Source organism: Balaenoptera acutorostrata, chromosome 3, assembly GCF_949987535.1.
Source record: "Balaenoptera acutorostrata chromosome 3, mBalAcu1.1, whole genome shotgun sequence".
Taxonomy (NCBI): domain Eukaryota; kingdom Metazoa; phylum Chordata; class Mammalia; order Artiodactyla; family Balaenopteridae; genus Balaenoptera; species Balaenoptera acutorostrata.
In genome coordinates this window covers 102,113,462-102,132,193 of record NC_080066.1, presented here as the reverse complement: position 1 = coordinate 102,132,193, position 18,732 = coordinate 102,113,462, and the positions used below count along the sequence as shown (strand labels likewise).

The following is an 18,732-nucleotide window of genomic DNA, read 5'->3' as shown; positions in this document are numbered from 1 at the left end:
TCCCAGAGTCCGCCATTAGCCCCACCAAAGAGCCCGGGTAGGCTCGAGGGTTGGGTTGCCTCAGGCCAAACAACCAACCCAGCCCCACCCATCAGCAGGCAAGCAGATTAAAGTTTTACTGAGCTTTGCCCACCAGAGCAACAGCCAGCTCTACCCACCACCAGACCCTCCTATCAGGAAGCTTGCACAAGTCTCTTAGGTGGCCTCATCCACCAGAGGGCAGACAGCAGAAGCAAGAAGAACTACAATCCTGCAGCCTGTGGAACAAAAATCACATTCACAGAAAGATAGACAAGATGAAAAGGCAGAGGGCTATGTACCAGATGAAGGAACAAGATAAAACCCCAGAAAAACAACTAAGTGAAATGGAGGTAGGCAACCTTCCAGAAAAAGAATTCAGAATAATGATAGTGAAGATGATCCAGGACCTCGGAAAAAGAATGGAGACAAAGATTGAGAAGATGCAAGAAATGTTTAACAAATACCTAGAAGAATTAAAGAACAAACACCTAGAAGAATTAAAGAACAAACAAACAGAGATGAACAATACAATAACTGAAATGAAAAATACACTAGAAGGAATCAGTAGCAGAATAACTGAAGCAGAAGAACAGATAAGTGACCTGGAAGACAGAATGGTGGAATTCACTGCTGCCAAACAGAATAAAGAAAAAAGAATGAAAAGAAATGAAGACAGCCTAAGAGACCACTGGACAACATTAAACGCAACAACATTTGCATTATAGAGGTCCCAGAAGGAGAAGAGAGAGAGAAAGGACCCAAGAAAATATTTGAAGAGATTATAGTCGAAAACTTCCCTAACATGGGAAAGGAAATAGCCACCCAACTCCAGGAAGTGCAGAGAGTCCCAGGCAGGATACACCCAAGGAGAAACATGGCGAGACACATAGTAATCAAATTGACAAAAATTAAAGACAAGCAAAAATTATTGAAAGCAACAAGGGAAAAATGACAAATAACATACAAGAGAACTCCCATAAGGTTAACAGCTGATTTCTCAGCAGAAACTCTACAAGCCAGAAAGGTGTGGCAGGACATATTTAAAGTAATGAAAGGGAAAAACCTACAACCAAGGTTACTCTACCCGGCAAGGATCTCATTCAGATTCGATGGAAAAATTAAAAGCTTTACAGACAAGCAAAAGCTAAGAGAATTCAGCACCACCAAACCAGCTCTACAACAAATGCTAAAGGAACTTCTCAGGGCAGGAAACACAAGAGAAGAAAAGGACCTACAAAAAGAAACCCATAACAATTAAGAAAATGGCAATAGGAACATACATATCAATAATTACCTTAAATGTGAATGCATTAAATGCTCCAACCAAAAGACACAGGCTCGCTGAATGGATACAAAAACAAGACCCATATATATGCTGTCTACAAGAGACCCACTTCAGACCTAGGGACACATACAGACTGAAAGTGAGGGGATGGAAAAAGATATTCCATGCAAATGGAAATCAAAAGAAAGCCGGAGTAGTAATACTCATATCAGATAAAATAGACTTTGAAATAAAGAATGTTACAAGAGACAAGGAAGGACACTACATAATGATCAAGGGATCAATCCAAGAAGAAGATATAACAATTATAAATATATATGCACCCAACATAGGAGCACCGCAATACATAAGGCAACTGCTAACAGCTATAAAAGAAGAAATTGACAGTAACACAATAATAGTGGGAGACTTTAACACCTCACTTACACCAATGGACAAATCATTAAGAGAGAAATTTAATAAGGAAACACAAGCTTTAAATGACACAATAGACCAGATAGATTTAATTGATATTTATAGGACATTCCATCCAAAAACTGCAGATTACACTTTCTTCCCAAGTGCGCACGGAACATTCTCCAGGATAGATCACATCCGGGGTCACAAATCAAGCCTCAGTAAATTTAAGAAAATTGAAATCATATCAAGCATCTTTTCTGACCACAACACTATGAGATTAGAAATCAATTACAGGGAAAAAAACGTAAGAAACACAAACACATGGAGGCTAAACAATACGTTACTAAATAACCAAGAGATCACTGAAGAAATCAAAGAGGAAATCAAAAAATACCTAGAGACAAATGACAATGAAAACACGACGATCCAAAACCTATGGGATGCAGCAAAAGCAGTTCTAAGAGGGAAGTTTATAGCAATACAAGCCTACCTCAAGAAACAAGAAAAATCTCAAATAAACAATCTAACCTTACACCTAAAGGAACTAGAGAAAGAAGAACAATCAAAACCGAAATTTAGCAGAAGGAAAGAAATCATAAAAATCAGACCAGAAATAAATAGAAACAAAGAAAACAACAGCAAAGATCAATAAAACTAAAAGCTGGTTCTTTGAGAAGATAAACAAAATTGATAAACCATGAGCCAGACTCATCAAGAAAAAAATGGAGAAGACTCAAATCAATAGAATTAGAAATGAAAAAGGAGAAGTAACAACTGACTACAGAAATACAAAGGATCATGAGAGATTACTACAAACAACTATATGCCAATAAAATGGACAACCTGGAAGAAATGGACAAATTCTTAGAAAAGCACAACCTTCCGAGACTGAATCAGGCAGAAATAGAAAATATAAACAGACCAACCACAAGCACTGAAATTGAGACTGCGATTAAAAATCTTCCAAAAAGCAAAAGCCCAGGACCAGATGGCTTCACAGGCAAATTCTATCAAACATTTAGAGAAGAGCTAACACCTATCCTTCTCAAACTCTTCCAAAATATAGCAGAGGGAGAAACACTCCCAAACTCATTCTACGAGACCACCATCACCCTGATAAAAAAAAAAAACCAGACAAAGATGCCACAAAAAAAGAAAACTACAGGCCAATATCACTGATGAACATAGATATAAAAATCCTCAACAAAATACTAGCAAACAGAATCCAACAACACATTAAAAGGATCATACACCATGATCAAGTGGGATTTATCCCAGGGATGCAAGGATTCTTCAATATACACAAATCAATCAATGTGATACACCATATTAACAAACTGAAGAATAAAAAACATATGATTATCTCAATAGATGCAGAAAAAGCTTCTGACAACATTCAACACTGATTTTTGATAAAAACTCTCTGGAAAGTGGGCACAGAGGGAACCTACCTCAACATAATAAAGGCCATATATGACAAACCCACAGCAAACATCATTCTCCATGGTGAAAAACTGAAAGCACTTCCTCTAAGATCAGGAACAAGACAAGGATGTCCACTGTCGCCACTATTATTCAACATAGTTTTGGAAGTCTTAGCCATGGCAATCAGAGAAGAAAAGGAAATAAAAGGAATACAAATTGGAAAAGAAGAAGTAAAACTGTCACTGTTTGCAGATGACATGATACTCTACATAGACAATCCTAAAGATGCCACCAGAAAACTTGTAGAGCTAATCAATGAATCTGGTAAAGTTGCAGGATGCAAAATTAATGCACAGAAATCTCTTGCATTCCTATACACTAATGATGAAAAATCTGAAAGAGAAATTAAGGAAACACTCCCATTTACCATTGCAACAAAAAGAATAAAATACCTAGGAATAAACCTACCTAAGGAGACAAAAGACCTGTATGCAGAAAACTATAAGACACTGATGAAAGAAATTAAAGATGATACAAACAGATGGAGAGATATACCATGTTCCTGGATTGGAAGAACCAATATTGTGAAAATGACTATACTACCCAAAGCAATCTACAGATTCAATGCAATCCCTATCAAATTACCAATGGCATTTTTTACAGAACTAGACAAAAAATCTTAAAATTTGTATGGCGACACAAAAACCCTGAATAGCCAAAGCAGCCCTGAGGGTAAAAAATGGAGCTGTAGGAATCAGGCTCTCTGACTTCAGACTATACTACAAAGCTACAGTAATCAAGACAGTATGGTATTGGCACAAAAACAGAAACATAGATCAATGGAACAGGATAGAAAGCCCAGAGATAAATCCATGCAGCATTGGTCAACTAATCTATGACAACGGAGGCAAGGATATATAATGGAGAAAAGACAGTCTCTTCAATAAGTGGTGCTGGGAAAACTGGACTGCTATATGTAAAAGAATGAAATTAGAACACTCCTTAACACCATACACAAAAATAAACTCAAAATGGATTTGAGACCTAAATGTAAGACTGGACACTATAAAACTGTTAGAGGAAACATAGGCAGAACACTCTTTGACATAAATCACAGCAAGATCTTTTTTGATCCACCTCCTAGAGTAAAGAATAAACAAATGAGACCTAATGAAACTTAAAAGCTTTTGCAAAGCAAAGGAAACTACAAACAAGACAAAAAGACAACCCTCAGAATGGGAGAAAATATTTGCAAACAAATCAATGGACAAAGGATTAATCTCCAAGATATACAAACAGCTCATGCAGCTCAATATTAGAAAAACAAATAACCCAATCCAAAAATGGGCAGAAAACCTAAATAGACAGTTCTCCAAAGAAGACATACAGATGACCAAGAAGCATATGAAAACCTGCTCAACATCACTAATTATTAGAGAAATGCAAACCAAAACTACGATGAGGTATCACTTCACACCAGTTAGAATGGGCATCATCAGAGAATCTACAAACAACAAATGCTGGAGAGGGTGTGGAGAAAAGGGAACCCTCTTGCACTGTTGGTGGGAATGTAAATTGATATAGCCACTATGGAGAACAGTATGGAAGTTCCTTAAAAAACTAAAAATAGAATTACCATATGACTCAGCAATCCCACTACTGGGCATATACCCAGAGAAAACCATAATTCAAAAAGACACATGCACCCCAATGTTCATTGCAGCATTATTTACAATAGCCAGGTCATGGAAGCAACCTAAATGCCCATCAACAGATGAATGGATAAAGAAGATGTGGCCCATATATACAATGGAATATTACTCAGCCATAAAAAGAAATGAAATTGGGACATTTGTAGAGACGTGGATGGATCTAGAGACTGTCATACAGAGTGAAGTAAGTCAGAAAGAGAAAAACAAATATCGTATATTAATGCATATATGTGGAACCTAGCAAAATGGTACAGATGAACTGGTTTGCAGGGCAGAAATAGAGACACAGATGTAGAGAACAAACGTATGGACACCAAGGGGGGAATGTGGCCGTGGGGGGGGAGGGTGATGGTGTGATGAATTGGGAGATTGGGATTGACATATATACGCTAATAAGTATAAAATGGATAACTAACAAGAACCTGCTGTATAAAAAAGTAAATAAAATAAAATTCAAATATTCAAAAAAAAAAACTTGGTCAAGGTCACTCAATATGAAAGTAGCAGAACCCAAGGTCAAATGCAAATTTAATTACAAAATTTTTGTGCCTAACTACTCTGATGAACTCTGATGGTACAGGGTCAAATACATAATAATAGTGTACAAATAGCTGAAGAGTTTTTATTATTTATTTGTTTATTTTGCTACAAAGTACATGAGGGAAGAGTCTACATCTTATACATCTTTGTATAAGAAGACTCCCAAATCCCAGAGCATGGCTCAGTATTTGGCACCTAGAATAGTTCCTTGATAAGTTACTGCTGAAAGAATAAAGGAATTAATAAATGAACGGTATTGTGATGAATACTACCAAGGAAAGTGACACCAAAAGATGACAATTCATATGATGGCCTGCTTGTGGTTTTATTAAGTTGTCAGACTGGTTTTATTAAGATGTTTCTCACTCCTCATGTGTTCAGTTGCCTCTACTAGGAGCTATTACAAATATTTTTCTCTTTCCTGTGTATATATTTTTAGTTTCTGTTGGGAGGAATAGCTAATCGACAAGCTCTCCTGCCTCATCAAAGGCATCAAACAATAGAACATTCAGTCTGTTAGTATGGACTCCCAGGTCTATTTATCTCATCCCATCCTGTAGCAGTTCTTTCCTAAAAAACCTCTTTTCAAGGACCTGTTTCTACTAGAACCTTTGCAAACACCTTGCCTTTGCTTCCGAAGCCAAAAGGTGACATCCACAAATCTCTTGCTAGTTTTCTCCAGTGTTTCCTCTGTGCCCATTAGCAATCCAGTTTTCTTTCACTAGTTATGGTAATTTTCAGAGGCCCCTGCCTTCTTTTAGGGCTGAGAGCTCCCAGATCTGCTATATTCTATACATGTTCTTTTCATTGCCAAACCCATGTGTATTGTAGGAGGAAATTTGATCCGTCTCTTTCTGATTCATCTACAACTCAGTCACCAAACTGGGGAGAGCAGCCTGACAGCCACAAAGTCCTGGTAGAGTCTCTTTTCTCCTTTAGAAACAGGAAGTTATGGATGTGAAGAGCGAGCCCTCCGAATCCTACTAGGCTCAGGCTGTTGGTAAAACCAAGGTTTCGGGAGGCTTCAGGGAATAATACTTTCTCAAAATATATGCCTCTTCAGAAGACCTAAATAGACATTTCTCCAAAGATATACATATTGCCAACAAACACATGAAAGGATGCTCAACATCACTAATCATTAGAGGAATGCAAATCAAAACTACAATGAGGTATCACCTCACACCGGTCAGAGTGGCCACCATCAAAAAATCTACAAACAACAAATGCTGGAGAGGGTGTGGAGAAAAGGGAACCCTCTTGCACTGTTGGTGGGAATGTAAATTGATACAGCCACTAAGGAGAACAGTATGAAGGTTCCTTAAAAAACTAAAAATAGAACTACCATACAACCCAGCAATCCCACTACTGGGCATATACCCTGAGAAAACCATAATTCAAAAAGAGTCATGTACCACAATGTTCATTGCAGCACTATTTACAACAGCCAGGACATGGAAGCAACCTAAGTGTCTATCAACAGATGAATGGATAAAGGAGATGTGGCACATATTTACAATCGACTATTACTCAGCCATACAAAGAAATGAAACTGAACTATTTGTAGTGAGGTGGACGGACCTAGAGTCTGTCATACAGAGTGAAGTAAGTCAGAAAGAGAAGAACATATATTGTATGCTAACACATATATATGGAATCTAAAAAAAAAATGTTCTGAAGAACCTAGGGGCAGGACAGGAATAAAGACACAGACATAGAGAATGGACTTGAGGACACGGGGTTGGGGGAAGGGTAAGCTGGGAAGAAGTGAGAGAGTAGAATTGACATATATACACTACCAAATGTAAAACAGATAGCTAGTGGGAAGCAGCCACATAGCACAGGGAGATCAGCTTGGTGCTCTGTGACCACCTAGAGAGGTGGGATAGGAAGGGTGGGAGGGAGACTCTAGAGGGAGGGGATATGGGGATATAAGTATACGTATAGCTGATTCACTCTGTCATACAGCAGAAACTAACACAACATTGTAAAGCAATTATACTCCAATAAAGATGTTAAAAAAAAAAGACACATGTACCCCAGTGTTCACTGCAGCACTATTTACAATAGCCAGGACATGGAAACAACCTAAATGTCCATTGACAGATGAATGGATAAAGAAGATGGGGTACATATATATTATGGAATATTACTCAGCCATAAAAAGAAATGCAATTGAGTCATTTGTAGAGATGTGGATGGACCTAGAGTCTGTCATACAGAGTGAAGTAAGTCAGAAAGAGAAAAACAAATACCGTATATTAATGCATATATGTGGGATCTAGAAAAATGGTACAGATGAAGCTATTTGCAGGGCAGGGATAGAAACGCAGAGGTAGAGAAAAAAAAGAAAAGAAAAAAAATATGCCTCTTTAAGTAGGGCTGGCTTTCATTATTTTTTGTGATGAATGTCCTGGGTGTTGCTTTTGAGGGGTGATGGAACTGACCCACCCTCCTGACTTCACCTTGGGGCTCCTCTGTGTGCTAAGCAAGCTTCCATGGATTGGCCAATGTTTCCCAAGGTCTCACTGTTCTAATTCCAAAAGCAGTTGCCATAGCACTTGATATAGTTAAAGGCTGACATATGCTCTGTGTGCTGTCCACATGGCTACTGGATATTCCCCTGGTCAGAGGAGCACCGGCAGTTGAAAGGCCATGGCATAACCTGATGCTGAGATCTGCCAGAGATCTGCCCTCGTGGTAAGCAGGACCACTACACTGGTCTCGTCTATTTCCCTGATGATTAAGTCATGCACAGCCATCGTTTGAGTACAGCAAATGGAGGTGCCTGACACTCCCCAGCTGTCGACATTTGGGCAGTGACTCAGGGAAGTAGGCAGCAGTCGTATCAGATGATTTTTAAAAGGACCTGACAATCGTATACACAGCTTATTGTCAGTCTGTCAACCAATGCAAAGTAAGAGGTAATGCCAGTAATACCTTTCCTTCTTTTTGTTTTTGTTTTTTTTTGGCCGCACCATGCAGCTTGCAGGATCTTAGTTCCCTGACCAGGGATTGAACCCGGGTCCCAGCAGTGAAAGCACCGAGTCCCAACGACTGGACCACCGGGGAATTCCCCCACCCTTCCTTCTTTATACATAGTCTAAAATATTCAACCTTATATGACTTTTAAAAACATTCCATAATATCCATTCATTCAGCAGTTATTGCATTTGTCAACACCTAGGTAAGTACCATGATAGAATGAAAAATAAGACATAGTCCATGGCCTCAAGGAGTTTATAACCCCGTAGAGTGAGGCAGACACATAACAAGCAGACAAGTATTGGGTAGCCGTGTGGTACAAGGAAAAGAGTATTAACTGTGGAGATCAAGAGACTAAAATTCAAGTTCCAACTCCGCCACTTACTAGTTGTAGAGTTTTGGCTAAATTATGTAACCTCTCTGCCTCAATTGCTTCATCTAGAAAATGTAAAGAGGGAGAATTAAATGAACCACGTATACATAAACTGCCCTACATATATAATAACTCTTATTATTATTATGCCCTGTTACAGGGACTGAGTGGAAGTATGTGTGAGGTCTCCTAGGAACACAAAGGGTTATAAAAGGGTCAACACTACTTGATGTTGGGGGGCAGAGTGACCCCTGACCTGACTGTATTTCCAGGTGAAAGTTGCTGGGAAGAAAATCTACCCAGTATGTTGGAGTTCATATCCTCTTAGAATGAGCCTTAACTATTCGGACATAGTGAGGTGGAGATGGTGCACTAGCCCAGCGCTGAGTCCACTTAGCTTTACAAATAGCTCCCAGGCATGACAAGACCTGGAATTTCTATTTGCCCTGACATTTCAGTATTTCTAGTTCCCTTACCCCCTTCTCCTGTTTTTTGTTGTCTAGATTATAAACTTGAACAGCCTTTGGCCTGGCCCATACACTATCACCAGCGATCTTTCTAAAACATGAACTTGGTAATATCCCTACCGCTTACGAAATCCTCCTGGGACTTTTCATCCTTCGGGATGAAATCCATACTCTTTAGTGTGGCCCATTTGGCTCTTCATGACAGTCTCTTCCTCCTCACCAGACTCCTCTCTTAGCTTTCCCCTCCGTGTTACCCTTAAAACTATCACCAGACTGGGCTCCCTCCACACGCTATTGTCTCTCTCTCCTCTGGAGTTTTGAACATGCACTCCCTTGCCTGAAACATTCTGCCTTCCATCTCCTTCCTGGCTTTGAAGAACTCTTTTGAGACTCAGCTCGGGTGTGACCTTCTGGCTTCCTTTCCTAACCCTTTCCCTCTGGGTCAGCTGCCCCACTTCTGGGTCCTTGTGTTACCTGCACGGATTCTGCCATGACTCCTGTCACCCTATCAGTCTCTCTACATGGAGAGTTCCTCGGGCTCATAAATCATTTCTGTCTCCCCACCTGGCTCAGTCCTGACGCATAAAATGCTTGTGACCGTATCACAGAACCTGAGAGAATCTCAGCCATCATCCTACCTGGAGGTGCAGGAATGCCCTCTCCAGAGATTAAACTGAGTGCCTAACGAAAGGGCTGCTTCAAATGTCAGCTTCTTCTGTGTTTAGGGGGAGAGTGTGAAGACTGTCTGGAGCAGAGACCAAAGATGAGAACCATCACGGGGAGAGAGGCCCTTGGCTCTTCTTGAGTATCTAAGGGTCCCGGGAAAGGGTGTAACTGGACCTGCTCTTTGTTAGCGTGGTCCTTGGAGATCGGGCGGGGGAGAGGGTGATGGGGTGGCACGTGTTGGAGCAGCTCCACATGCTCCTGGACTGTGCTGTAGAAAGCAGCTGTTGACTGTGAATTGAGAGTATTTAACTCCATCGCCCAATCATGGAGCCCCATATCAGCCATCCTGTGGCCTGAGACCAGCATCCCACTAGGCAAGTGTCTATGCATTAGGCAAGACCAAAGGTTTACCAACAAGGCTGTGGGGTAGCAAGATGCGTGCGGTAGCGGACAAGGATCCAGAAATCCCACCCCACCCCACTGCAGACGGAGGAAGCACCCTGGGGTTCTTAAACTGTTGTTTGGAGGGGCCCAGAGGAAGGAGATTGTGGACTACTTGCTAGGTATGTGCTTGAATGGTTACTGAACATATAAAAGAACTCTGGAGTTGATAGAGAGTTCATGTTGATTGCACAGTGGTGAGGAACCCAGTAGCCCACCGGGTGCCCCTTGCAGATCTGATGCTCTGATAGCGCATCTTTCCCTCTGAAATAGGTGTTCACTGACTCCCAAAGGGCTCCAGGTGAGTTTTGGCTAAACAGGATACAGCTAAACTTAGAGTTCTTAGGTGTCAGAGGAAGGGCAGTATCTATTTTCTTTCGGTTTGCTTTAATTTTGTGGGAATCATGAGATTACTAGAGTCTAGAAGTGAGGGCTTTTGCAGATATGGAATGAACCAGGCTCTGAACTGCAGCTGCTACAACATCCTGCCCAATCCCCGCCCCCCACCCTCAGCCCCAGCTCGGCTCCAAGACTCCATCATCTTTATTCACTGTTCCACTTGACTCTGCAATGTCACCCCGATAGGTGGGTGTGGGCTTGTCTGAACCCTCACGTGCCTTTGCACTCTGCATTGGCTTTATTGCTTTAGTTTTACTGCTGCTACCTTCCCACCTTTTAGTAGTGTTCCTCTCCACCCCACACACGTTATATCTAGATCGGTATTTTCTGTAAGTCATTTAATGGAGAATCCCCAGAAACAGGGCTTCTCAATCTTTTTCAACCCACACCCCCTCCTATGTTTTCTCACTCTCTCTTCTGTGCATGCCCGCCTGCCAAGTAGTAGGTATCTTGCTCTCCTTGTGAGTGTGTTGGGGGAGAGGGTGGGGATCTACAACCACCTTCCTTTTTTTTAAGATCCTTGGCTGAAGCATTGTGGAAAAATTGATGGACCTCAGAGGTGAGGTAAAGACCCTTCCAGCACCCAGAAAATTTAGTATTTCTGCTGTAGATGCAGCCCAAACTCCACCAGGAGGAAATGGTCTTTCTGAGTCTGTCATTCTGATGGAGGGTCCCTTTCCTTCCTGCCTCAAGTCGTCATCCTCTTTCCAGGAGGATCTCTTCTCCTCCCAGGGACTCTGACCCCTCACCATCCAGCTCACTGCCACCACCAGATTCTGTCTCCTAGGAAACCCCCTGCTACTTCCTTCCCCAGCACCCCAGGGAAACATCAGTCTCCGTTTTTGCTTCCTCACATTTTCCACAGCCTTACCCAGTAAAGCTTTATACCTTGTCCGACATTGCTATTTTACCATTAATTGTGGTTTTATTGTGGAAAATTTCAAATATACCCAAATGTAGAGACAGAAGTTCAATGAACCACCATGTGCCCATGACCCAGCTTCAACAATTATCAATTTATGGCCAATCTTGATTTATCTATACCCCCAATTCCCTCCTTCACTATCACTACCACTGGATTATTTTAAAGCAACTCCAAGATATCTTATCATTTTATCTGTAAATAATTCAATATTTATCCCTAGGAGAATTGTTTTAAAAAATATAGCCATATACAGAAGTAGACACATGGAGCAATGGAACAGAGTAGAGAGTCTAGAAGAAAACCCATATACCTACAGTCAATTAATCTATGACAAAGGTGGCAAGAATATACAATGGAGAAAAGACAGTCTCTCTAGCAAGTGGTGTTGGGAAAACTGGACAGTCACATGTACATTAATGAAGTCAGAACACTCCTTCTCAATATACACAAAAATAAACTCAAAGTGGCTTAAAGATATGACATGATACCATAAAACGTCTAGAAGGGAACATAGGCAAAACATTCTATGACATAAATCATAGTAATTTTTTTTAGGTCAGTCTCCCAAGGCAAAAGAAATAAAAGCAAAAATAAATTAATGGGACCTAATCAAACTTAAAAGCTTTTTTACAGCAAAGGAAACCATAAACAAAATGAAAAGACAACCTACAAAATGGGAGAAAATATTTGCAAATGATGTGACCAACAAGGGCTTAATTTCCCAAATATACAAACAGCTCATACAGCTCAATATCAAAAAATCAAACAACCCAATCAAAAAATGGGCAAAAGGGCTAAACAGACATTTCACCAAAGGAGACATACAGATGGCCAACAGGCACATGAAAAAATGCTCAACATTGCTAATTATGTGAGAAATCAAAACTACAATGAAGTATGGTATCACCTCACACTAGTCAGAAGGGCTATCATAAAAAAATCTACAAACAATAAATGCTGGACAGGGTGTGGAGAAAAGGGAACCCTCCTACACTGTTGGTGGGAATGTAAATTTGTACAGCCACTATGGAGAACAATATGGACGTCCTTTAAAAAACTAAAAATAGAGCCATCATGTGATCCAGCAATCCCACTATTGGGCATATATCGGAGAAAACCATACTTTGGAAAGATACATGCACCTCAGTGTTCATTGCAGAACTACTTATTATACAATAGCCAAGACATGGAAGCAACCTAAATGTCCATCAACAGACAAATGGATAAAGAAGATGTGGTACACATATACAATGGAATATTATTCAGCTATAAAAAAGAATGCAATAATGTCATTTGCAGCAACATGAATGGACCTAGAGATTATCATACTAAGTGAAGTAAGTCAGAGAAAGACAAATGTCATATGATTTCACTTATATGTGGAAACTAAAAAAAATGATACAAGTGAACTTATTTGCAAAACAGAAACAGACTCACAGACATAGAAAACAAACTTATGGTTTCCAAAGTGGAAAGGGGAGATGGATAAATTAGGAGTTTGGGATTAATAGATACACACTATTATACATAAAATAAACCACAAGGTCCTACTGTATAGCCCAGGGAACTATATTCAATACCTTGTAATAACTTATAATGGAAAAGAATCTGAAAAAGAATATATATATGTATAACGAAATCCTTTGCTGTATACCAGAAAGCAACACAACATTGTAAATAAACTGTACTTCAATAAAATAAATAATAAAAAATTAAAATCTCATAGTATCTCATAACACTTAAATACCACCAAATATCCAGTCATTACTCAAATTTCCCCAGTTGTCTGATCAGTGTCTTTTTCATTTGAGTCAGGATACAATTAAGACTCACACATTGCATTTGGATTGTATGTCTCTTAAGTCATTCTAAATCTATAATAATAGTTCCCCATCTATTTTTTTATTCCTGCCATTTATTTGTTGAAAAATGCTGGGTCGCTTGTCCTGTAGAGTCTCCCCCATTCTGGATTTTGGTGATTGCTTCCTAGTGTTGTGTTTAACCTGTTTCTATTAGCAGGGAGTTAAACCCAGTGGTTCAGGTAAGATTGTTTGGGCAAGAGTATTTCATTGACAGTGCTTCATATTAATCACACCAGGAGGCACATAATATCTGTCTCTTGTTTGATCTGATTGACTAGTGGGTTCAGGTGCTGCTGGCCTGGTTGATCTATTAGCAAATAACTCTTTGGTCTTTCACCTGGTGGTTAGAAGCCATTGACGATTATTGGCTCTGACAATTTTCTTTTGAAATCCACATAAGAGAAGTTACTCTACCCTCTTCTTTCTTTCTCAAGGGCCCCTCACGACAAACTTTACTGTTCCTCAGTGACGACCAACATGGCTCACACTACTACTCTCAGCAGTGATTTCTAAACTTTTGTGGGGTCACAGATCCCTTTGAGAATCTGGAACTTCTAAAGAAAAAAAAAAAACCCACCAGGTATGCATAGGCACACAGAATGCCAGTGTCAGAGGCTCTTGGACCCCAGATTCAGCCTGCACTCTACAAGCCTTGTGTGCAGCTTTGACCTCATACGGAATCTTACTCCCCTGACCTCCCCCTCTAACTCGAAGACTTTACCTCTCGCATTAGTGATCCTGTCTTTTGTTCTCTGACTTTACAGTTTTTCTACTTCCTCAAGCCCATTGATCTTCAGCTCCACTCAACTCTGTCTCCTGTAGCTGTCACAACGGAGATGTCATTCATCGTTGCTCGAAATTTTTCCTTTGCCGAGAATCCAAACTCAGCTTCCCTCAGGTAACCAACTCTTTACCTTTCCCTCTTGTTTTCTTTTGTCCCTATTGAAGCTTATTTCAAGTCACATCATTTCCGCTAATCTTTTGACCTTTCTCAGATCATTGATCCAACCCGACCCATTACAGAGCCTCATGTCTATAATGGGGCATCTCAGGGTTGCTTTCCCTCATGTTTTAGAATCTTGACTCCTTGACGTTCTACCATGTGCCAATCTGTGGGGCTCACTCTCACGTCTGCCCTGTCTGCTCTTCCTCCCAAGATACTGACAGTGGCTGGAGAAGGTTACTAAACAATGTTGGCAGGGTCCTTACGAATTCAGACTAAGTTATTAACTGGGCTCTCAGAGCAGTTCATGCACTTTCATCCATCCTCTCCTAATTCCCTATTTCTGTGCAACTCAAGGTGTTGCCCATGGACCAGGAGTACCAGCATCACCTATGAACTTATAAGAAATGCAAAATCTAAGGCCCTTCCTGGAACTACTGTGTCAGAGCGTGCATGTTTAACAATATCCCCATGTGAATCATATTACATTAATGATCGAGGGGCACTGTCCTCTTCGTTCTCCACAATGCTTGTCCTCAATTTTTCTCAGAATACTTAAACTTAATTCTTGATTTCCCCTATGGATGACTGCATCAGTCAGGGGCCAACCAGGAAAACAGAAAACACTCTAACGCCTTCAAACAGAAATAATTCAATGTAGAAAATGGGTTATACAGGTGATAGAAAGGCCAGGAAGCCAAACAGGAGTTGGTGAAATAACCCAGAGATTAACAATATGACAGAAGCCATGGCCTCCTTAGGCTGCAGGGACCAGTGGAAGAGGTGACATGACCGGGGCCCAGGGGCCGGGCTTACCTGGCAGGAGATGGAGCCTCAGAGAAGATGCAGCGACTGGGAGCAAAAATGAATTACCTTGTTTTCTCCCATTTTCTCACCTTCTACTCCGCCCTCAGCGACCTCACATTAAACCCAGCCTGAAGTCAGCTGACGAGGCAGCCTGCGAAACAGGGGAGGGCAGAAAAGGCATTGGAAGGCGAACAAGCCTAACCCAGGCACAATGACCTCCCCTTCTCCTGCTTCACTTCTACTTCCTTCCTCATGACCTCAAAGCATGTCTTTAGCCATTTTCCTTCCTTCTGTCCAATCTTGGAGAAAGAGATGTCCTTTGTTTTTTCTAAGACTGGAACTGGTATAAAATGTAATTAAAATGCCTACAAAACACAGAATCCATAAAGGAGACCCTCCCAGCTCTATATGTCTCTAGGACGTGAGGGAACTCTCTCTTAAGATCAGGTTATAATGATGCTTCTGAAATGACACTATGGGTTGTGGAGAAATTGCCTGGTGAAGCCCTCTAGGAAAAATGTCTCCTGCCGTAAAACAGGGGCCAATACCTTTCTTGATTTGTATAAGTAATAACAGACTCACATGCTAACTAGATATGGACAAGCTATTTCTATTAGACAAGTCACTGACATTTGGATTTGATATGCAGTTATTAAAATTAAAATCAAGAATGATCTTTCTCCCTGGGTCCTTTCTCACTGCCGTCTCCCTCTTATAGACAACGAAATTGAGGCCAATGATATCAAAGCCTGAAACCATCATCTCTTTTACAGTGAGGAGGTATAAAGAGCACGAAAATAATCTCACCAGTGAACCGATTCCTGCCAGCCTTTCACTGATTTTTCTGACTTGGGAGGACTCGGCTGAAAGAAAATTGCCTGCCTCTTCAGAAGCATGTAGGAGAGCACGTCTGCATCTGCCATTCCAAGCTTTGAAAGCAGCATGGAGCTGACTGACCTACTCAGACTCATGGATTGGATGCTTTGCTGCCTGAGGACCTGGCTGGAGTCAGTGTGAGGCCCCAGGGCGCCCCCCAGAGCCCAGCCCTGTGCCTGGCACATGGTAGAAACAACGTTTGCTGAATAAAAAGTCAGAGTCAGCAGACCTTATTCCCTGAGTACTGACTGTGCCACTTTCAGCTTTTCGTGGAAGCTGAGTCTCAGTCCCACCATCTGTAAAATGGGAATAATAATCCCCCTCATTTACTTCACCGTATTATTGTTAAGATCAGATAAGATCATATTTGTGAGTGTGTTCTAGTAAGCAAAGAAAGTGTTTTTATAATGCTCTAAATTAAAAAGAAATTCACATACTCATGCTTGCATACACATTTATTAAGATGCAGCCAAGCGAAATGTGTCAGCTCCTCCTGGGTACAATCTTCTTTATTGGTGTGTAATAATGCCCAAGGGCTGGATTAACTACATAATCAAAATCAAATGCCAGCCTTTTACAGACTTGGCCAAAACAGTGCCACCCGAAACACCATTTTAAACCGTAAGAAATCGCAGGACATTTCATTCATTTGCTTTTTATTGTTATTGACACATACATTTTAATTTTAATGCTCACTGCAGCTCCACATTTAAAGAAAAAAAAGCTCTTACCCTAATTTAGCAGAAAGCAGAGCTATCGGTGTGAAGGACAATAGGATATCAAAATACAGCTGCTTTTCATCCATGCTTGTCTAAATTAGAAACATGCTGCCATTCACAGGGGCTCTAACAACGCGTGCACATAAGCAACACCAAGGAGGTCTAACAGGTCGTGTGGGTTTTCACTCAGCATCTTCACTTTACTCTGGGTCCTTATCCTCATCTGAAAAATGAGGGACTGACTTCTTCGCCACAACATTGTCCAGTCTCTGTCCTTGCAGATATGGATTGACACTCTGAAAAAGGTACATGGTTTGGAGTCATACGTGAACATCGGATACAGACATCACACAGAAGAAGTGAATGAGAATTGTTTCTGGCCTATTGGGTTAACAAGGTAACAGTGGTGCCTACTACCTACCAGACGATTACGCCGGTGCACTAATCACTACCTCAGTGGCCAGAGAAACATTGACTGACAGATGTGTCTCTGTCTTTCACACAACTATTTCACACAGCTAATTATCAGATACAATTTGGCTCCATCCCCTTTTTTGGCATAAAGATTTGAAGTGAACCAGCTAAGAAACCCTCACTATTAACTTAGATACAAAGCCTCACATGAAACAGAATTACTATCCTATGGCCTTATTTTAGGGAAGAGAGAATGTGAACTGCATTAAATCATTTTACAAGAAGAATGTTCTAAAGACGATGATAGAGCAGGGGCAAACGGGAATTAGTATCTGCAGAGTGGTCACAGATCACCTGTTGCTGTGACTGATTCTTTCAAAGCAGTATTCTACTTAAAGAGGACGCATCAGGGGCTCTAGCAATCATTTTCACCTTCCCTCAGTCAGATTCAAAACGCGAAGAAAAGAAGGAAGTTATACAGAAAGCTCCTTTATTTTTGACTCAAGACTCCACCACCTGAAATCCTTTTCAGCTGTTGGTATTCTGAATGAGTCAAGGTTTTTTCCATTCTTTCTCTAATTCATATCTATTCTTTGAGGTTTGGATTTGAACTAGTAACTGGAGCTTTACAACATAGTATTTAGCAAGCAGAAAAAATTCAGAAGTTTTGGACGGTATTTGTTTATTGAAGTTGCCTGCCAATAATTGAACAAAAACATAAGAAGCTGTAGTTACAAATAATCAGCAATCCCATCACACCTCTAGGTCCCATTGATGAATGCAGGCATTTTGCAGGGGGTCTCTCTTGCCCAGGGGACATTGTCTGCCATAACTTTCAAAGGGTGAGCAGACACTCTCCAAAAGAGAAGGCCTGGAATCTGAGTTTAGTATTTATGAATGTCCTTCCTTCCACATTCTGACAGGTAAAAGCATGAATGATGAAAGGTCCCACACATTCTGCAAAAATGCATCACCAACAAGCTGAGAGTTACAAAGTATGCAATGTCCTCATATATCTGAAAAGTGATATGTCACCAAATAACAGTACTTTGCTGGGAAGCATCTTTAAAATATTTTAAATAACTAAAATACCTTTTTATATCAGGAATTGTCAACTGGAATGGCCTGGCCTATCCCAGGGAATCGTATCAGAATCTCTGGCTAAAAAAAAAAAAGAAAAAAAAAAAAAAAAAAAAAAAAAAAAAGAATCTCTGGCTAGGTGGAGCATGTGTGGACTGAAAAAGTGTATTCAGTATTATAAATATTTTGATTGTTTTTTAGTAAAAATATATTTTACTAAAAATTCTAATATATTTTAAAAGGATATGAGATATTCATGTTATCAAATATGGGAATAAAGGGTTGATAAACTCTTTAAATAATAGTAGATCTCAAATATCAACAAGATACATCTTAAGAGTTAAACAGTTTGCGAAGTCATTTAAAAGGTGAATTGACCTTTTACTCTGGAAG

At 40.3% G+C, this 18,732-nt stretch overlaps 1 protein-coding gene across 2 annotated transcripts in view; it reads right to left on the bottom strand.

The window, feature by feature from the left end:
* Window positions 1–16,580: 16,580 nt before the first annotated feature.
* SCG5 (secretogranin V) overlaps window positions 16,581–18,732 on the bottom strand; it is a 55,016-nt gene continuing 52,864 nt past the window's right edge. Inside the window, exon 6 of one of the 2 annotated variants that reach the window (XM_007180448.2) lies at window positions 16,581–17,141. In XM_007180448.2, the coding sequence (XP_007180510.1) occupies window positions 17,046–17,141 (96 nt within the window). In that variant the 3' untranslated portion in view covers window positions 16,581–17,045. The remainder of the gene's footprint in view (window positions 17,142–18,732) is intronic. The other variant, XM_007180447.3, reaches the window with a different exon arrangement.